This window comes from Mustelus asterias, unplaced genomic scaffold, assembly GCF_964213995.1.
Source record: "Mustelus asterias unplaced genomic scaffold, sMusAst1.hap1.1 HAP1_SCAFFOLD_4009, whole genome shotgun sequence".
Classification (NCBI taxonomy): Eukaryota; Metazoa; Chordata; class Chondrichthyes; order Carcharhiniformes; family Triakidae; genus Mustelus; species Mustelus asterias.
Window position 1 is genome coordinate 2,501 of NW_027593954.1, and position 21,865 is coordinate 24,365.

The 21,865-nt window shown below is 51.1% G+C and overlaps 1 protein-coding gene across 1 annotated transcript; it reads right to left on the reverse strand.

Moving 5' to 3' along the window:
- Nucleotides 1-5,550: 5,550 nt before the first annotated feature.
- LOC144490904 (28S rRNA (cytosine(4447)-C(5))-methyltransferase-like) lies at nt 5,551-13,875 on the reverse strand (the record flags this gene model as incomplete). The annotated part of the gene is made up of 3 exons (XM_078208589.1): nt 5,551-6,149; nt 13,273-13,370; nt 13,753-13,875. Coding segments are annotated over 3 exons (633 nt in total), but the record flags the coding sequence as incomplete, so codon positions are not given.
- Nucleotides 13,876-21,865: the final 7,990 nt, after the last annotated feature.

A 21,865-nucleotide genomic window follows, 5' to 3' on the forward strand; every position in this document is an offset into this window, starting at 1 on the left:
GGGGTGTAGGGGCTGGAGGAGGTTACAGAGATAGGGAGGGGGTGTAGGGGCTGGAGGAGGTTAGGGAGATAGGGAGGGAGTATAGGGGCTGTAGAAAGTTACAGAGATAGGGAGAAGCATCGGACCTGGAGGAGGTTACGGAGATTGGAATAGAGTGTCGGGTCTGGAGGCGATTACAAAGAAAGGGAGAGGTGTAGGGTCTGGAGGTGGTTACAGAGATAGGGAGGGGGTGTAGGTGCTGGAGGAGGTTACAGAGATAGGGAGGGGTGTAGGGTCTGGAGGTGGTTACAGAGATAGGGAGGGGGTGTAGGAGCTGGAGGAGGTTACAGAGATAGGGAGGGGTGTAGGAGCTGGAGGGGGTTACAGAGATAGGGAGGGGGTGTAGGGTCTGGAGGTGGTTACAGAGATAGGGAGGGGTGTAGGGGTCTGGAGGTGGTTACAGAGATAGGGAGGGGTGTAGTGGGTTGGAGGAGGTTACAGAGATAGGGAGGGGTGTAGTGGGTTGGAGGAGGTTACAGAGATAGGGAGGGGGTGTAGGGGCTGGAGGGGGTTACAGAGATAGGGAGGGGTGTAGGGGCTAGTGGAGGTTACAGAGATAGGGAGGGGTGTAGGGGCTGGTGGAGGTTACAGAGATAGGGAGGGGTGTAGTGGGTTGGAGGAGGTTACAGAGATAGGGAGGGGGTGTAGGGGCTGGTGGAGGTTACAGAGATAGGGAGGGGTGTAGGGGCTGGAGGAGGTTACAGAGATAGGGAGGAGAGTAGGGGCTGGAGGAGTTTACCATGATAGGGAGGGGTGTAGGGGACTGGAGGAGGTTACAGAGATAGAACCATAGAACCATAGAAAATTACAGCTCAGAAACAGGCCTTTTGGCCCTTCTTATCTGTGCTGAACCATTTTATGCTGAGTCCCACTGACCTGCACTTGGACCATATCCCTCCACACCCCTCTCATCCATCAACCCGTCCAAGTTTTTCTTAAATGTTAAAAGTGGACAGTGAGGAAGGTTTTCAAAGCTTGCAGAGGGATTTGGACCAACTAGAAAAATGGGTTGAAAAATGGCAAATGGAATTTAACGCAGACAAGTGTGAGATATTGCACTTTGGAAGGACAAACCAAAGTAGAACGTACAGGGTAAATGGTAGGACTCTGAAGAGTGGAGTGGCATTTACCACTTTATCCGGCAGCTCATTCCACACTCCCACCACTCTCTGCGTGAAGAAGCCCCCCCTAATATTCCCTTTAAACTTTTCTCCTTTCACCCTTAACCCATGCCCTCTGGTTTTTTTCTCCCCTAGCCTCAGCGGAAAAAGCCTGCTTGCATTCACTTTATTTATACCCATCAAAATCTTATACACCTCTATCAAATCCCCCTTCAATCTTCTACGCTCCAGGGAATAAAGTCCCAACCTATTCAATCTCTCTCTGTAACTCAGCTTCTCAAGTCCCGGCAACATCCTTGTGAACCTTCTCTGCACTCTTTCAACCTTATTTACATCTTTCCTGTAACTAGGTGACCAAAACTGGACACAATACTCCAAATTCGGCCTCACCAATGCCTTATATAACCTTACCATAACACTCCAACTTTTATACTCGATACTCCGATTTATAAAGGCCAATGTACCAAAGGCACTCTTTACGACCCTATCCACCTGTGACGTCAGTTTTAGGGAATTCTGTACCTGTATTCCCAGATCCCTCTGTTCAACTGCACTCTTCAGAGTCCTACCATTTACCCTGTACGTTCTACTTTGGTTTGTCCTTCCAAAGTGCAATATCTCACACTTGCCTGCGTTAAATTCCATGTGCCATTTTTCAGCCCATTTTTCTAGTTGGTCCAAATCCCTCTGCAAGCTTTGAAAACCTTCCTCACTGTCCACTACACCTCCAATATTTGTATCATCAGCAAACTTGCTGATCCAATTTACCACATTATCATCCAGATCATTGATATAGATGACAAACAACACGTGAGATGATGGCATCCGTGTCGATGATCTGGCACGTCTTGCAGCAACCTCTGGCCACAGCAACCTCTGACAATCACCAGGCAAGACTGTTCTCTTCCTGTGGGGGAGCACTTCAGCAGTCACGGGCATTCAGCCTCTGATCTTCGGGTAAGCGTTCTCCAAGGCGGCCTTCACGACACACGACAGCGCAGAGTCGCTGAGCAGAAACTGATAGCCAAGTTCCGCACACATGAGGACGGTCTAAACCGGGATGTTGGATTTATGTCACATTATCAGTAACCCCCACGGCTTGCCTGGACTTGCAGAATCTCACTGGCTGTCCTGTCTGGAGACAATACACATCTCTTTAACCTGTGCTTAATGCTCCCTCCACCCACATTGTCTGTATCTTTAAGATCTGGCTGGCTGTAGGGATTCGCATTCTCATCAGTATTCTGTAACTTCATTTTGTGTCTCTGTGCCCTGTTTGAGAGCAGATTTCCACTCCATCTGACGAAGGAGCAGCGCTCCGAAAGCTAATGGCATTTGCTACCAAATAAACCTGTTGGACTTTAACCTGGTGTTGCTAAAACTCTTACTGTTCTTCCATTGAGCCAGTGTCTAATCCAATTTACTACCTCCCCATGTATACCTAGCGACAGAACCTTCCTAACTAAATAGGGAGGGGTGTAGGGGGCTGGAGGAGGTTACAGAGATAGAGAGGGGTGTATGGTGTTGGTAGAGGTTACACAGGTAGGGAGGGGTGTAGGGGCTGGTGGAGGTTAAAGAGATAGGGAGGGGTGTAGGGGCTGGAGGAGAATACAGAGATAGGGAGGGGGTGTAGGGGCTGGAGGAGAATACAGAGATAGGGAGGGGGTGTAGGAGGCTACAGAAATAGGGAGGTGTGTAGGGGCTGGCGGAGGTTACAGAGATTGGGAGGGGTGTAGAGGGTTGGTGGAGGTTGCAGAGATAGGGAGGGGTGTAGGGGCTGGAGGAGGTTACAGAGATAGGGAGGAGTGTATGGTGTTGGTAGAGGTTACAGAGATGGGGAGGGGGTGTAGGGGCTGGAGGAGGTTACAGAGATAGGGAGGGGTGTGGGGGCTGTAGGAGGTTACAGAAATAGGGAGGGGGTGTAGGGGCTGGAGGAGAATACAGAGATTGGGAGGGGTGTAGAGGGTTGGTGGAGGTTACAGAGATAGGGAGGGGGTGTAGGGGCTGGAGGAGGTTAGAGATAGGGAGGGGGTGTAGGAGGTTAGAGATAGGGACGGGGTGTCGGGGGCTGGAGGAGGTTACAGAGATAGGGAGGGGTGTTGGTGCTGGAGGAGGTAACAGAGATAGGGAGGGGTGTAGGGGCTGGAGGAGGTTACAGAGATAGGGAGGGGTGTAGGGGCTGGAGGAGGTTAGAGATAGGGAGGGGGTGTAGGAGGTTACAGAGACAGGGAGGGGTGTAGGGGCTGGAGGAGGTTACAGAGATAGGGAGGGGTGTAGGGGGCTGGAGGAGGTTACAGAGATAGGGACGGGGTGCAGAGACTGGAGGTTACAGAGATAGGGAGGGGGAGTAGGGGCTGGAGGAGGTTAGAGAGATAGGGACGGGGTGTAGGGGGCTGGAGGAGGTTACAGAGATAGGGACGGGGTGTAGGGGCTGGAGGAGGCTACAGAGATAGGGAGGGGTGTAGGAGGTTACAGAGATAGGGAGGGGGTGTAGGGGCTGGAGGAGGTTACAGAGATAGGGAGGGGGTGTAGGGGGCTGGAGGAGGTTACAGAGATAGGGACGGGGTGTAGGGGCTGGAGGAGGCTACAGAGATAGGGAGGGGTGTAGGAGGTTACAGAGATAGGGAGGGGGTGTAGGGGGCTGGAGGAGGTTACAGAGATAGGGAGGGGGTGTAGGGGGCTGGAGGAGGTTACAGAGATAGGGAGGGGGTGTAGGGGGCTGGAGGAGGTTACAGAGATAGGGAGGGGGTGTAGGGGGCTGGAGGAGGTTACAGAGATAGGGAGGGGGCTGGAGGAGGTTACAGAGATAGGGACTGGTGTAGGGGCTGGGGGGGGGTTACAAAGATAGGGACTGGTGTAGGGGCTGGGGGAGGTTACAAAGATAGGGACTGGTGTAGGGGCTGGGGGAGGTTACAAAGATAGGGAGTCTGGAGTCACTGTATGGTTTAATGATGGTTCCTGCAGTCTAACAGCTGGGACAGGGCCGAGTTCGGGCAATGCGACGGTGATGGGAACAGGCTCTCACGGTCGATGAGCTCTCCAGCAGACCCTCCGTGACCTCACCTCCCATTCCTGGAGTCTCGCTCTTCCTCCAGCTCCAGAGGGGACTGGCTGTCCCTCATGGAGCTGTTCAACTGCAGTGTGCGTCTCTGAATGCTCAGACTCCAGTCACCCCGGCTCCCATTCTCATCGATAAAGGGGCGTGGCACGGTGGGTTAGCACTGCTGCCTCACAGCGCCAGGGACCCGGGTTCGATTCCCGGCTCGGGTCACTGTCTGTGCGGAGTCTGCACATTCTCCCCGTGTCTGCGTGGGTTTCCTCCCACAGTCTGAAAGACGTGCTGGTTAGGGTGCATTGGCCGTGCTAAATTCTCCCTCAGTGTAACCCGAACAGGAGTGTGGCAACTGGGGGATTCTCACAGTAACTTCATTGCAGTGTTAATGTAAACCTACTTGTGACACTAATAAATAAAGTTGAAACATCAGCATTATAACACTCCACTTAGTCCGAATCCAACTAATGTGAATGAGAGACTCCCAGAGAGAGAATATGGAACAGAGAATGAGAGACTGGACAGTGAGGGGGAGGGGGAGAGAGAGACAGAGGGAGAGATGGAGACAGGGAAAGGAAGAGACAGAGAGAGATGGAGAGGGAGAGACAGAGAGAGATGGAGAGGGAGAGACCGAGAGACAGAGGGGGAGAGAGTGAATGGAGAGAAATACAGAGAGATAGAGGGGGAGGGAGGGAGAGACAGACGCAACAGGGGCAGATAAGATGTCGGGGAAGAGTGAGAGGGAGAGAGACAGAAAGAGAAAGGGACTGGGAGGGATCGAGAGAGACGGGGAGGGAGAGACAGAAAGGGACGATTGAGAGATGAGGAGGAAGAGAGAGCGTTTAAAAAATTTATTTCTTAGTGTCACGAGTAGGTTTACATTAACACTGCGATGAAGTTACTGTGAAGATCCCCCGGTTGCCACACTCCTGTTCGGGTGACACTGAGGGGGAATTTAGCACGGCCCAATGCACCCTAACCAGCACGTCTTTCAGACTGTGGGAGGAAACCGGAGCACCCGAAGGAAACCCACGCAGACACGGGGAGAACGTGCAGACTCCGCACAGACAGTGACCCGAGCCAGGAATCGAACCCGGGTCCCTGGCGCTGTGAGGCAGCAGTGCTAACCCACTGTGCCACCCCACTCTTGTGCCACCTTGAGCGCGAGAGAGAGAGACACAGAGAAAAAGTCTCCATTGACAACCCCATCCTGTTATGTCCCTGCCCCCCTCACACACACCCGGTTGTCCCCCCTAATGTTTGGTGTTGCTCCCTGCTCTGTCTGTGAGCAGACGGGTGAGCAGGGGGGTGGGGGAGAGTCTGAATAAAAGCCAAGATGGGGGTTTTAATCTTTTATTGTAAAAATAGAGGCGAAGAACATTCCAGAAGTCGCGTCAAGACATTGAACCAGCGTAACCGCGAGGGCGAATGACCCCTGACCTAGTTGACCCCAGATTGCACCCTGAACTTTCACCCCCCTTCCCCGCAAATCAGAATCTGCGCCCGTTGGCCCCCGTCCCTCCTCTCAGCGACCCTTCTGCACTTTGACCTTCCTGCGCCCTCTGACCCCCGAGCCTTTCAGCCTCTTCTGCAGCTGGCCCTTCCCGCCGACCTTCTGACCCCTGACCCCCACGGCCATCCGGGCCTTGGACCTCTTGCCGCCGGCTGGCGACTTCTTCTGCTTCTTCCCGGGCGGCTGAGGCGGCCCGGTGACCTTTGCCCCGGCGACCTTTGCCCCGGCGGCCGTTGCCCCCTCGCCCTCCGGCCCCGTCTCCGGCTGCCCCTCGCCGACCGGAGGTTCTGCAGCCGAAGCAACAGGTGGCACAGAGTTGGAAAACTTCTTGAACTTGGCTACAAAGAAGCCGTCCATGTTGTGGGTGTGGGGGTAGAACCGACGCGTCAGGCGGAGGGAGGGGTGAAAGCGTCGCTCCTGGAATCTGCAAACAGAAATCGAGGGGGTCAAACTCTGAGGGACTGTACAGAGAAAGGCTTATTCAGCAGGGTAAAGATTTTCACTGTGTGACTGTACAGAGTCACTGTTTATTCAGCAGGGTAAGGATCACTCACTGTGTAACTGTACAGAGTCACTGTTTATTCAGCAGGGTAAGGATCACTCACTGTGTAACTGTACAGAGTCGCTGTTTATTCAGCAGGGTAAGGATCACTCACTGTGTAACTGTACAGAGTCACTGTTTATTCAGCAGGGTAAGGATCACTCACTGTGTAACTGTACAGAGTCACTGTTTATTCAGCAGGGTAAGGATCACTCACTGTGTAACTGTACAGAGTCACTGTTTATTCAGCAGGGTAAGGATCACTCACTGTGTAACTGTACAGAGTCACTGTTTATTCAGCAGGGTAAGGATCACTCACTGTTTATTCAGCAGGGTAAGGATCACTCGCTGTTTATTCAGCAGGGTAAGGATCACTCGCTGTTTATTCAGCAGGGTAAGGATCACTCGCTGTTTATTCAGCAGGGTAAGGATCACTCACTGTTTATTCAGCAGGGTAAGGATCACTCGCTGTTTATTCAGCAGGGTAAGGATCACTCGCTGTTTATTCAGCAGGGTAAGGATCACTCGCTGTGTAACTGTACAGAGACACTGTTTATTCAGCAGGGTAAGGATCAGTCACTGTGTAACTGTACAGAGACACTGTTTATTCAGCAGGGTAAGGATCACTCACTGTGTAACTGTACAGTCACTGTTTATTCAGCAGGGTAAGGATCAGTCACTGTGTAACTGTACAGAGACACTGTTTATTCAGCAGGGTAAGGATCACTCACTGTGTAACTGTACAGTCACTGTTTATTCAGCAGGGTCAGGATCACTCACTGTTTAACTGTACAGAGTCGCTGTTTATTCAGCAGGGTAAGGATCACTCACTGTGTGACTGTACAGAGTCAGTGTTTATTCAGCAGGGTAAGGATCACTCACTGTGTAACTGTATAGAGACACTGTTTATTCGGCAGGGTAAGGATCACTCACTGTGTAACTGTACAGAGACACTGTTTATTCAGCAGGGTAAGGATCAGTCACTGTGGAACTGTACAGAGTCACTGTTTATTCAGCAGGGTAAGGATCAGTCACTGTGTAACTGTACAGAGACACTGTTTATTCAGCAGGGTAAGGATCAGTCACTGTGTAACTGTACAGAGTCAGTTTTATTCAGCAGGGTAAGGATCACTCACTGTGTAACTGTACACAGTCACTGTTTATTCAGCAGGGTAAGGATCACTCACTGTGTAACTGTACAGAGTCACTGTTTATTCAGCAGGGTAAGGATCACTCACTGTAACTGTACAGAGTCGCAGTTTATCCAGCAGGGTAAGGATCACTCGCTGTGTAACTGTACAGAGACACTGTTTATTCAGCAGGGTAAGGATCAGTCACTGTGGAACTGTACAGAGTCACTGTTTATTCAGCAGGGTAAGGATCACTCACTGTGTAACTGTACGGAGTCACTGTTTATTCAGCAGGGTAAGGATCACTCACTGTGTAACTGTACGGAGTCACTGTTTATTCAGCAGGGTAAGGATCACTCACTGTGTAACTGTACGGAGTCACTGTTTATTTAGCAGGGTAAGGATCACTCACTGTAACTGTACAGAGACACTGTTTATTCAGCAGGGTAAGGATCAGTCACTGTGTAACTGTACAGAGACACTGTTTATTCAGCAGGGTAAGGATCACTCACTGTGTAACTGTACAGTCACTGTTTATTCAGCAGGGTAAGGATCAGTCACTGTGTAACTGTACAGAGACACTGTTTATTCAGCAGGGTAAGGATCACTCACTGTGTAACTGTACAGTCACTGTTTATTCAGCAGGGTCAGGATCACTCACTGTTTAACTGTACAGAGTCGCTGTTTATTCAGCAGGGTAAGGATCACTCACTGTGTGACTGTACAGAGTCAGTGTTTATTCAGCAGGGTAAGGATCACTCACTGTGTAACTGTATAGAGACACTGTTTATTCGGCAGGGTAAGGATCACTCACTGTGTAACTGTACAGAGACACTGTTTATTCAGCAGGGTAAGGATCAGTCACTGTGGAACTGTACAGAGTCACTGTTTATTCAGCAGGGTAAGGATCAGTCACTGTGTAACTGTACAGAGACACTGTTTATTCAGCAGGGTAAGGATCAGTCACTGTGGAACTGTACAGAGTCACTGTTTATTCAGCAGGGTAAGGATCACTCACTGTGTAACTGTACGGAGTCACTGTTTATTCAGCAGGGTAAGGATCACTCACTGTGTAACTGTACGGAGTCACTGTTTATTCAGCAGGGTAAGGATCACTCACTGTGTAACTGTACGGAGTCACTGTTTATTTAGCAGGGTAAGGATCACTCACTGTAACTGTACAGAGACACTGTTTATTCAGCAGGGTAAGGATCAGTCACTGTGTAACTGTACAGAGACACTGTTTATTCAGCAGGGTAAGGATCACTCACTGTGTAACTGTACAGTCACTGTTTATTCAGCAGGGTAAGGATCAGTCACTGTGTAACTGTACAGAGACACTGTTTATTCAGCAGGGTAAGGATCACTCACTGTGTAACTGTACAGTCACTGTTTATTCAGCAGGGTCAGGATCACTCACTGTTTAACTGTACAGAGTCGCTGTTTATTCAGCAGGGTAAGGATCACTCACTGTGTGACTGTACAGAGTCAGTGTTTATTCAGCAGGGTAAGGATCACTCACTGTGTAACTGTATAGAGACACTGTTTATTCGGCAGGGTAAGGATCACTCACTGTGTAACTGTACAGAGACACTGTTTATTCAGCAGGGTAAGGATCAGTCACTGTGGAACTGTACAGAGTCACTGTTTATTCAGCAGGGTAAGGATCAGTCACTGTGTAACTGTACAGAGACACTGTTTATTCAGCAGGGTAAGGATCAGTCACTGTGTAACTGTACAGAGTCAGTTTTATTCAGCAGGGTAAGGATCACTCACTGTGTAACTGTACACAGTCACTGTTTATTCAGCAGGGTAAGGATCACTCACTGTAACTGTACAGAGTCGCAGTTTATCCAGCAGGGTAAGGATCACTCACTGTGTAACTGTACAGAGTCACTGTTTATTCAGCAGGGTAAGGATCACTCACTGTGTAACTGTACACAGTCACTGTTTATTCAGCAGGGTAAGGATCACTCACTGTGTAACTGTACAGAGTCACTGTTTATTCAGCAGGGTAAGGATCACTCACTGTAACTGTACAGAGTCGCAGTTTATCCAGCAGGGTAAGGATCACTCACTGTGTAACTGTACAGAGTCACTGTGTATTCAGCAGGGTAAGGATCGCTCACTGTGTAACTGTACAGAGACACTGTTTATTCAGCAGGGTAAGGATCACTCACTGTGTAACTGTACAGAGTCACTGTTTATTCAGCAGGGTCAGGATCACTCGCTGTGTAACTGTACAGAGACACTGTTTATTCAGCAGGGTAAGGATCAGTCACTGTGGAACTGTACAGAGTCACTGTTTATTCAGCAGGGTAAGGATCACTCACTGTGTAACTGTACGGAGTCACTGTTTATTCAGCAGGGTAAGGATCACTCACTGTGTAACTGTACGGAGTCACTGTTTATTTAGCAGGGTAAGGATCACTCACTGTAACTGTACAGAGACACTGTTTATTCAGCAGGGTAAGGATCAGTCACTGTGTAACTGTACAGAGACACTGTTTATTCAGCAGGGTAAGGATCACTCACTGTAACTGTACAGAGTGACTGTTTATTCAGCAGGGTAAGGATCACTCACTGTAACTGTACAGAGACACTGTTTATTCAGCAGGGTAAGGATCACTCACTGTGTAACTGTACAGAGTCACTGTTTATTCAGCAGGGTCAGGATCACTCACTGTGTAACTGTACAGAGTCACTGTTTATTCAGCAGGGTCAGGATCACTCACTGTGTAACTGTACAGAGTCACTGTTTATTCAGCAGGGTAAGGATCACTCACTGTGTAACTGTACAGAGACACTGTTTATTCAGCAGGGTAAGGATCACTCACTGTAACTGTACAGTCACTGTTTATTCAGCAGGGTAAGGATCAGTCACTGTGTAACTGTACAGAGACACTGTTTATTCAGCAGGGTAAGGATCACTCACTGTAACTGTACAGTCACTGTTTATTCAGCAGGGTAAGGATCAGTCACTGTGTAACTGTACAGAGTCACTGTTTATTCAGCAGGGTAAGGATCACTCACTGTGTAACTGTACAGAGACACTGTTTATTCAGCAGGGTAAGGATCACTCACTGTGTAACTGTACAGAGACACTGTTTATTCAGCAGGGTAAGGATCACTCACTGTAACTGTACAGTCACTGTTTATTCAGCAGGGTAAGGATCAGTCACTGTGTAACTGTACAGAGACACTGTTTATTCAGCAGGGTAAGGATCACTCACTGTAACTGTACAGAGTGACTGTTTATTCAGCAGGGTAAGGATCACTCACTGTAACTGTACAGAGACACTGTTTATTCAGCAGGGTAAGGATCACTCACTGTGTAACTGTACAGAGTCACTGTTTATTCAGCAGGGTCAGGATCACTCACTGTGTAACTGTACAGAGTCACTGTTTATTCAGCAGGGTAAGGATCACTCACTGTGGAACTGTACGGAGTCACTGTTTATTCAGCAGGGTAAGGATCACTCACTGTGTAACTGTACAGAGTCACTGTTTATTCAGCAGGGTCAGGATCACTCACTGTGTAACTGTACAGAGTCACTGTTTATCCAGCAGGGTAAGGATCACTCACTGTGTAACTGTACAGAGTCACTGTTTATTCAGCAGGGTAAGGATCACTCACTGTGTAACTGTACAGAGTCGCTGTTTATTCAGCAGGGTAAGGATCACTCACTGTGTAACTGTACAGAGTCACTGTTTATTCAGCAGGGTAAGGATCACTCACTGTGTAACTGTACAGAGTCACTGTTTATTCAGCAGGGTAAGGATCACTCACTGTGTAACTGTACAGAGTCACTGTTTATTCAGCAGGGCAAGGATCACTCGCTGTTTATTCAGCAGGGTAAGGATCACTCGCTGTTTATTCAGCAGGGTAAGGATCACTCGCTGTGTAACTGTACAGAGTCACTGTTTATTCAGCAGGGTAAGGATCACTCACTGTGTAACTGTACAGAGTGACTGTTTATTCAGCAGGGTAAGGATCACTCACTGTGTAACTGTACAGAGTCACTGTTTATTCAGCAGGGTAAGGATCAGTCACTGTGTAACTGTACAGAGTCACTGTTTATTCAGCAGGGTAAGGATCACTCGCTGTGTAACTGTACAGAGTCACTGTTTATTCAGCAGGGTAAGGATCACTCACTGTGTAACTGTACAGAGTCACTGTTTATTCAGCAGGGTAAGGATCACTCACTGTGTAACTGTACAGAGTCACTGTTTATCCAGCAGGGTAAGGATCACTCACTGTGTAACTGTACAGAGTCGCTGTTTATTCAGCAGGGTAAGGATCACTCACTGTAACTGTACAGAGTCGCTGTTTATTCAGCAGGGTAAGGATCACTCGCTGTTTATTCAGCAGGGTAAGGATCACTCGCTGTGTAACTGTACAGAGTCACTGTTTATTCAGCAGGGTAAGGATCACTCACTGTGTAACTGTACAGAGTGACTGTTTATTCAGCAGGGTAAGGATCACTCACTGTGTAACTGTACAGAGTCACTGTTTATTCAGCAGGGTAAGGATCAGTCACTGTGTAACTGTACAGAGTCACTGTTTATTCAGCAGGGTAAGGATCGCTCACTGTGTAACTGTACAGAGTCACTGTTTATTCAGCAGGGTAAGGATCACTCACTGTGTAACTGTACAGAGTCACTGTTTATTCAGCAGGGTAAGGATCACTCGCTGTGTAACTGTACAGAGTCACTGTTTATTCAGCAGGGTAAGGATCACTCACTGTGTAACTGTACAGAGTCACTGTTTATTCAGCAGGGTAAGGATCACTCACTGTGTAACTGTACAGAGTCACTGTTTATCCAGCAGGGTAAGGATCACTCACTGTGTAACTGTACAGAGTCGCTGTTTATTCAGCAGGGTAAGGATCACTCACTGTAACTGTACAGAGTCACTGTTTATTCAGCAGGGTAAGGATCACTCACTGTGTAACTGTACAGAGTCGCTGTTTATTCAGCAGGGCAAGGATCACTCGCTGTGTAACTGTACAGAGACACTGTTTATTCAGCAGGGTAAGGATCACTCGCTGTGTAACTGTACAGAGTCACTGTTTATTCAGCAGGGTAAGGATCACTCACTGTGTAACTGTACAGAGTCACTGTTTATCCAGCAGGGTAAGGATCACTCACTGTGGAACTGTACAGAGTCGCTGTTTATTCAGCAGGGTAAGGATCACTCGCTGTTTATTCAGCAGGGTAAGGATCACTCGCTGTTTATTCAGCAGGGTAAGGATCACTCGCTGTTTATTCAGCAGGGTAAGGATCACTCGCTGTTTATTCAGCAGGGTAAGGATCACTCGCTGTGTAACTGTACAGAGACACTGTTTATTCAGCAGGGTAAGGATCACTCGCTGTGTAACTGTACAGAGTCACTGTTTATTCAGCAGGGTAAGGATCACTCACTGTGTAACTGTACAGAGTCGCTGTTTATTCAGCAGGGTAAGGATCACTCGCTGTTTATTCAGCAGGGTAAGGATCACTCGCTGTTTATTCAGCAGGGTAAGGATCACTCGCTGTTTATTCAGCAGGGTAAGGATCACTCGCTGTGTAACTGTACAGAGTCACTGTTTATTCAGCAGGGTAAGGATCACTCGCTGTTTATTCAGCAGGGTAAGGATCACTCGCTGTTTATTCAGCAGGGTAAGGATCACTCGCTGTTTATTCAGCAGGGTAAGGATCACTCGCTGTGTAACTGTACAGAGACACTGTTTATTCAGCAGGGTAAGGATCACTCGCTGTTTATTCAGCAGGGTAAGGATCACTCGCTGTTTATTCAGCAGGGTAAGGATCACTCGCTGTTTATTCAGCAGGGTAAGGATCACTCGCTGTGTAACGGGAATCAAAATCTCACTTACCGAGTGAAGCCTTCTTTCCCAAACTCCAAGCCGGTTGGCACCAGTTTAACGTTGCGTTTTTTGAGGGCGTAGTCGACCACCCACTCGTTCTCTTCCACCTTGCGTGATGGGAGAGAGGGGGAAGAGGTTCAGTCAAATTGTTGGGGATCTGTCAGCACAGCGGAGGGTTAAACGGAGCGCCCCGCCATGTGTTTGTGTTTCTACAAGTACCCCCCGTTGGAGGCCCTGCGGAGGATTGCGGATTTGGGGCTCTCATTGAGGACGCACTGCGGGACAGGCCACTGTGCGTTGCCCCCAACAGGAATTAATTCAGCGACGATGGGGACACTCTCATTCCGTCGCCAACGGAACAGGCAGAGACCCCTCTTCCCCGGGGCGGTTGCGGACCACCCCCCCCGCTTTAGAGACCCGCTCGCGTGCCCGCGGTCTGGCTGACGCTTCCCGCGGTCTGGCTGACGCTTCCCGCGGGATCGTTCTCACCGTGACTGAGCAGGTGCAGTAGACAAGGTATCCACCGGTCTTCGATCCGGCGTCCAGGGAGTCGATGGCGGACAACATCAGCTCCTTCTGGAGGTGCGCGCAGCGCAGGATGTCCTGCTCGTCCTGAGGGCCAGCAGAGAGAGAGAGAGAAACACACAGCACGGTCAGTGAGGGGAGAGAGAGAGAGAGAAACACACAGCACGGTCAGTGAGGGGAGAGAGAGAGAAACACACAGCACGGTCAGTGAGGGGAGAGAGAGAGAGAAACACACAGCACGGTCAGTGAGGGGAGAGAGAGAGAGAAACACACAGCACGGTCAGTGAGGGGAGAGAGAGAAACACACAGCACGGTCAGTGAGGGGAGAGAGAGAGAAACACACAGCACGGTCAGTGAGGGGAGAGAGAGAGAAACACACAGCACGGTCAGTGAGGGGAGAGAGAGAGAAACACACAGCACGGTCAGTGAGGGGAGAGAGAGAAACACACAGCACGGTCAGTGAGGGGAGAGAGAGAGAGAAACACACAGCACGGTCAGTGAGGGGAGAGAGAGAGAGAAACACACAGCACGGTCAGTGAGGGGAGAGAGAGAGAAACACACAGCACGGTCAGTGAGGGGAGAGAGAGAGAAACACACAGCACGGTCAGTGAGGAGAGAGAGAGAGAGAGAAACACACAGCACGGTCAGTGAGGGGAGAGAGAGAGAAACACACAGCACGGTCAGTGAGGGGAGAGAGAGAGAGAAACACACAGCACGGTCAGTGAGGAGAGAGAGAGAGAAACACACAGCACGGTCAGTGAGGAGAGACAGAGATAAACACACAGCACGGTGAGTGAGGGGAGAGAGAGAAACACACAGCACGGTCAGTGAGGGGAGAGAGAGAGAAACACACAGCACGGTCAGTGAGGGGAGAGAGAGAGAGAAACACACAGCACGGTCAGTGAGGGGAGAGAGAGAGAGAAACACACAGCACGGTCAGTGAGGGGAGAGAGAGAGAAACACACAGCACGGTCAGTGAGGGGAGAGAGAGAAACACACAGCACGGTCAGTGAGGAGAGAGAGAGAAACACACAGCACGGTCAGTGAGGGGAGAGAGAGAGAAACACACAGCACGGTCAGTGAGGAGAGAGAGAGAAACACACAGCACGGTCAGTGAGGAGAGAGAGAGAAACACACAGCACGGTCAGTGAGGGGAGAGAGAGAGAAACACACAGCACGGTGAGTGAGGGGAGAGAGAGAGAAACACAGCACGGTCAGTGAGGGGAGAGAGAGAAACACAGCACGGTCAGTGAGGAGAGAGAGAGAGAAACACACAGCACGGTCAGTGAGGAGAGAGAGAGAAACACACAGCACGGTCAGTGAGGAGAGAGAGAGAGAGAAACACACAGCACGGTCAGTGAGGGGAGAGAGAGAGAGAAACACACAGCACGGTCAGTGAGGGGAGAGAGAGAAACACAGCACGGTCAGTGAGGAGAGAGAGAGAGAAACACACAGCACGGTCAGTGAGGAGAGAGAGAGAAACACACAGCACGGTCAGTGAGGAGAGAGAGAGAGAAACACACAGCACGGTCAGTGAGGAGAGAGAGAGAGAAACACACAGCACGGTCAGTGAGGAGAGAGAGAGAGAGAAACACACAGCACGGTCAGTGAGGGGAGAGAGAGAGAGAAACACACAGCACGGTCAGTGAGGGGAGAGAGAGAGAGAAACACACAGCACGGTCAGTGAGGAGAGAGAGAGAGAAACACACAGCACGGTCAGTGAGGGGAGAGAGAGAGAGAAACACACAGCACGGTCAGTGAGGGGAGAGAGAGAGAAACACACAGCACGGTCAGTGAGGAGAGAGAGAGAGAGAAACACACAGCACGGTCAGTGAGGGGAGAGAGAGAGAAACACACAGCACGGTCAGTGAGGAGAGAGAGAGAGAGAAACACACAGCACGGTCAGTGAGGGGAGAGAGAGAGAAACACACAGCACGGTCAGTGAGGAGAGAGAGAGAGAGAAACACACAGCACGGTCAGTGAGGGGAGAGAGAGAGAAACACACAGCACGGTCAGTGAGGGGAGAGAGAGAGAGAAACACACAGCACGGTCAGTGAGGGGAGAGAGAGAGAGAAACACACAGCACGGTCAGTGAGGAGAGAGAGAGAGAAACACACAGCACGGTCAGTGAGGGGAGAGAGAGAGAAACACACAGCACGGTCAGTGAGGGGAGAGAGAGAGAGAAACACACAGCACGGTCAGTGAGGGAGAGAGAGAGAGAAACACACAGCACGGTCAGTGAGGGGAGAGAGAGAGAGAAACACACAGCACGGTCAGTGAGGGGAGAGAGAGAGAGAAACACACAGCACGGTCAGTGAGGGGAGAGAGAGAGAGAAACACACAGCACGGTCAGTGAGGGAGAGAGAGAGAGAAACACACAGCACGGTCAGTGAGGGGAGAGAGAGAGAGAAACACACAGCACGGTCAGTGAGGGGAGAGAGAGAGAAACACACAGCACGGTCAGTGAGGGGAGAGAGAGAGAGAAACACACAGCACGGTCAGTGAGGGAGAGAGAGAGAGAAACACACAGCACGGTCAGTGAGGGAGAGAGAGAGAGAAACACACAGCACGGTCAGTGAGGGGAGAGAGAGAGAGAAACACACAGCACGGTCAGTGAGGAGAGAGAGAGAGAGAAACACACAGCACGGTCAGTGAGGGGAGAGAGAGAGAAACACACAGCACGGTCAGTGAGGGAGAGAGAGAGAGAAACACACAGCACGGTCAGTGAGGGGAGAGAGAGAGAAACACACAGCACGGTCAGTGAGGGGAGAGAGAGAGAGAAACACACAGCACGGTCAGTGAGGAGAGAGAGAGAGAGAAACACACAGCACGGTCAGTGAGGGGAGAGAGAGAGAGAAACACACAGCACGGTCAGTGAGGAGAGAGAGAGAGAAACACACAGCACGGTCAGTGAGGGGAGAGAGAGAGAGAAACACACAGCACGGTCAGTGAGGAGAGAGAGAGAGAGAAACACACAGCACGGTCAGTGAGGGGAGAGAGAGAGAGAAACACACAGCACGGTCAGTGAGGGAGAGAGAGAGAGAGAAACACACAGCACGGTCAGTGAGGGAGAGAGAGAGAGAAACACACAGCACGGTCAGTGAGGGGAGAGAGAGAGAGAAACACACAGCACGGTCAGTGAGGGAGAGAGAGAGAGAAACACACAGCACGGTCAGTGAGGGGAGAGAGAGAGAGAAACACACAGCACGGTCAGTGAGGAGAGAGAGAGAGAGAAACACACAGCACGGTCAGTGAGGGGAGAGAGAGAGAGAACACACAGCACGGTCAGTGAGGGGAGAGAGAGAGAGAAACACACAGCACGGTCAGTGAGGGAGAGAGAGAGAGAAACACACAGCACGGTCAGTGAGGAGAGAGAGAGAGAGAAACACACAGCACGGTCAGTGAGGGGAGAGAGAGAGAAACACACAGCACGGTCAGTGAGGAGAGAGAGAGAGAGAAAACACACAGCACGGTCAGTGAGGAGAGAGAGAGAGAAACACACAGCACGGTCAGTGAGGAGAGAGAGAGAGAAACACACAGCACGGTCAGTGAGGGGAGAGAGAGAGAAACACACAGCACGGTCAGTGAGGAGAGAGAGAGAGAAACACACAGCACGGTCAGTGAGGGAGAGAGAGAGAGAGAAACACACAGCACGGTCAGTGAGGAGAGAGAGAGAGAAACACACAGCACGGTCAGTGAGGGAGAGAGAGAGAGAAACACACAGCACGGTCAGTGAGGAGAGAGAGAGAGAAACACACAGCACGGTCAGTGAGGAGAGAGAGAGAGAAACACACAGCACGGTCAGTGAGGGGAGAGAGAGAGAAACACACAGCACGGTCAGTGAGGAGAGAGAGAGAGAGAAACACACAGCACGGTCAGTGAGGGGAGAGAGAGAGAGAAACACACAGCACGGTCAGTGAGGAGAGAGAGAGAGAGAAACACACAGCACGGTCAGTGAGGGAGAGAGAGAGAGAAACACACAGCACGGTCAGTGAGGAGAGAGAGAGAGAAACACACAGCACGGTCAGTGAGGAGAGAGAGAGAGAAACACACAGCACGGTCAGTGAGGAGAGAGAGAGAGAAACACACAGCACGGTCAGTGAGGAGAGAGAGAGAGAGAAACACACAGCACGGTCAGTGAGGGGAGAGAGAGAGAGAAACACACAGCACGGTCAGTGAGGAGAGAGAGAGAAACACACAGCACGGTCAGTGAGGAGAGAGAGAGAGAGAAACACACAGCACGGTCAGTGAGGGGAGAGAGAGAGAAACACACAGCACGGTCAGTGAGGGGAGAGAGAGAGAAACACACAGCACGGTCAGTGAGGAGAGAGAGAGAGAAACACACAGCACGGTCAGTGAGGAGAGAGAGAGAAACACACAGCACGGTCAGTGAGGAGAGAGAGAGAGAAACACACAGCACGGTCAGTGAGGAGAGAGAGAGAGAAACACACAGCACGGTCAGTGAGGGGAGAGAGAGAGAGAAACACACAGCACGGTCAGTGAGGAGAGAGAGAGAGAAACACACAGCACGGTCAGTGAGGGGAGAGAGAGAGAAACACACAGCACGGTCAGTGAGGAGAGAGAGAGAAACACACAGCACGGTCAGTGAGGAGAGAGAGAGAGAAACACACAGCACGGTCAGTGAGGGGAGAGAGAGAGAAACACACAGCACGGTCAGTGAGGGGAGAGAGAGAGAAACACACAGCACGGTCAGTGAGGAGAGAGAGAGAGAAACACACAGCACGGTCAGTGAGGGGAGAGAGAGAGAAACACACAGCACGGTCAGTGAGGGGAGAGAGAGAGAAACACACAGCACGGTCAGTGAGGGGAGAGAGAGAGAAACACACAGCACGGTCAGTGAGGGAGAGAGAGAGAGAAACACACAGCACGGTCAGTGAGGAGAGAGAGAGAGAAACACACAGCACGGTCAGTGAGGGAGAGAGAGAGAGAAACACACAGCACGGTCAGTGAGGGGAGAGAGAGAGAAAACACACAGCACGGTCAGTGAGGGAGAGAGAGAGAGAAACACACAGCACGGTCAGTGAGGAGAGAGAGAGAAACACACAGCACGGTCAGTGAGGGGAGAGAGAGAGAGAAACACACAGCACGGTCAGTGAGGGGAGAGAGAGAGAGAAACACACAGCACGGTCAGTGAGGGGAGAGAGAGAGAAACACACAGCACGGTCAGTGAGGGGAGAGAGAGAGAGAAACACACAGCACGGTCAGTGAGGAGAGAGAGAGAAACACACAGCACGGTCAGTGAGGGGAGAGAGAGAGAGAAACACACAGCACGGTCAGTGAGGAGAGAGAGAGAGAAACACACAGCACGGTCAGTGAGGGGAGAGAGAGAGAGAAACACACAGCACGGTCAGTGAGGAGAGAGAGAGAAACACACAGCACGGTCAGTGAGGGAGAGAGAGAGAGAAACACACAGCACGGTCAGTGAGGAGAGAGAGAGAGAAACACACAGCACGGTCAGTGAGGAGAGAGAGAGAGAAACACACAGCACGGTCAGTGAGGGGAGAGAGAGAGAAACACACAGCACGGTCAGTGAGGGAGAGAGAGAGAGAAACACACAGCACGGTCAGTGAGGGAGAGAGAGAGAGAAACACACAGCACGGTCAGTGAGGGAGAGAGAGAGAGAAACACACAGCACGGTCAGTGAGGGGAGAGAGAGAGAGAAACACACAGCACGGTCAGTGAGGGAGAGAGAGAGAGAAACACACAGCACGGTCAGTGAGGAGAGAGAGAGAGAGAAACACACAGCACGGTCAGTGAGGAGAGAGAGAGAGAGAAACACACAGCACGGTCAGTGAGGGGAGAGAGAGAAACACACAGCACGGTCAGTGAGGGGAGAGAGAGAGAGAAACACACAGCACGGTCAGTGAGGGGAGAGAGAGAGAGAAACACACAGCACGGTCAGTGAGGGAGAGAGAGAGAGAAACACACAGCACGGTCAGTGAGGGGAGAGAGAGAGAGAAACACACAGCACGGTCAGTGAGGGGAGAGAGAGAAACACACAGCACGGTCAGTGAGGGGAGAGAGAGAGAAACACACAGCACGGTCAGTGAGGGGAGAGAGAGAGAGAAACACACAGCACGGTCAGTGAGGGGAGAGAGAGAAACACACAGCACGGTCAGTGAGGAGAGAGAGAGAGAGAAACACACAGCACGGTCAGTGAGGGGAGAGAGAGAGAGAAACACACAGCACGGTCAGTGAGGGAGAGAGAGAGAGAAACACACAGCACGGTCAGTGAGGGGAGAGAGAGAGAAACACACAGCACGGTCAGTGAGGGGAGAGAGAGAGAGAAACACACAGCACGGTCAGTGAGGGAGAGAGAGAGAGAAACACACAGCACGGTCAGTGAGGGAGAGAGAGAGAGAAACACACAGCACGGTCAGTGAGGGGAGAAGAGAGAGAAACACACAGCACGGTCAGTGAGGGGAGAGAGAGAGAGAACACACAGCACGGTCAGTGAGGAGAGAGAGAGAGAGAAACACACAGCACGGTCAGTGAGGGGAGAGAGAGAGAGAAACACACAGCACGGTCAGTGAGGGAGAGAGAGAAACACACAGCACGGTCAGTGAGGGGAGAGAGAGAGAGAAACACACAGCACGGTCAGTGAGGGGAGAGAGAGAGAGAAACACACAGCACGGTCAGTGAGGGGAGAGAGAGAGAGAAACACACAGCACGGTCAGTGAGGAGAGAGAGAGAGAGAAACACACAGCACGGTCAGTGAGGAGAGAGAGAGAGAGAAACACACTGCACGGTCAGTGAGGAGAGAGAGAGAAACACACAGCACGGTCAGTGAGGAGAGAGAGAGAGAAACACACAGCACGGTCAGTGAGGAGAGAGAGAGAGAAACACACAGCACGGTCAGTGAGGGAGAGAGAGAGAAACACACAGCACGGTCAGTGAGGGGAGAGAGAGAGAGAAACACACAGCACGGTCAGTGAGGGGAGAGAGAGAAACACACAGCACGGTCAGTGAGGGGAGAGAGAGAGAGAAACACACAGCACGGTCAGTGAGGGAGAGAGAGAGAGAGAAACACACAGCACGGTCAGTGAGGGAGAGAGAGAGAAACACACAGCACGGTCAGTGAGGGGAGAGAGAGAGAGAAACACACAGCACGGTCAGTGAGGGAGAGAGAGAGAGAAAACACACAGCACGGTCAGTGAGGGGAGAGAGAGAGAGAAACACACAGCACGGTCAGTGAGGAGAGAGAGAGAGAGAAACACACAGCACGGTCAGTGAGGGAGAGAGAGAGAAACACACAGCACGGTCAGTGAGGAGAGAGAGAGAGAGAAACACACAGCACGGTCAGTGAGGAGAGAGAGAGAGAAACACACAGCACGGTCAGTGAGGAGAGAGAGAGAGAAACACACAGCACGGTCAGTGAGGAGAGAGAGAGAAACACACAGCACGGTCAGTGAGGGAGAGAGAGAGAGAAACACACAGCACGGTCAGTGAGGAGAGAGAGAAACACACAGCACGGTCAGTGAGGAGAGAGAGAGAGAGAAACACACTGCACGGTCAGTGAGGAGAGAGAGAGAGAGAAAACACACAGCACGGTCAGTGAGGGGAGAGAGAGAGAGAAACACACAGCACGGTCAGTGAGGAGAGAGAGAGAGAGAAACACACAGCACGGTCAGTGAGGGGAGAGAGAGAGAAAACACACAGCACGGTCAGTGAGGGGAGAGAGAGAGAAACACACAGCACGGTCAGTGAGGGGAGAGAGAGAGAAACACACAGCACGGTCAGTGAGGAGAGAGAGAGAGAGAAACACACAGCACGGTCAGTGAGGGGAGAGAGAGAGAAACACACAGCACGGTCAGTGAGGAGAGAGAGAGAGAGAAACACACAGCACGGTCAGTGAGGGAGAGAGAGAGAGAAACACACAGCACGGTCAGTGAGGGAGAGAGAGAGAGAAACACACAGCACGGTCAGTGAGGAGAGAGAGAGAGAAACACACAGCACGGTCAGTGAGGGGAGAGAGAGAGAGAAACACACAGCACGGTCAGTGAGGGAGAGAGAGAGAGAGAAACACACAGCACGGTCAGTGAGGGGAGAGAGAGAG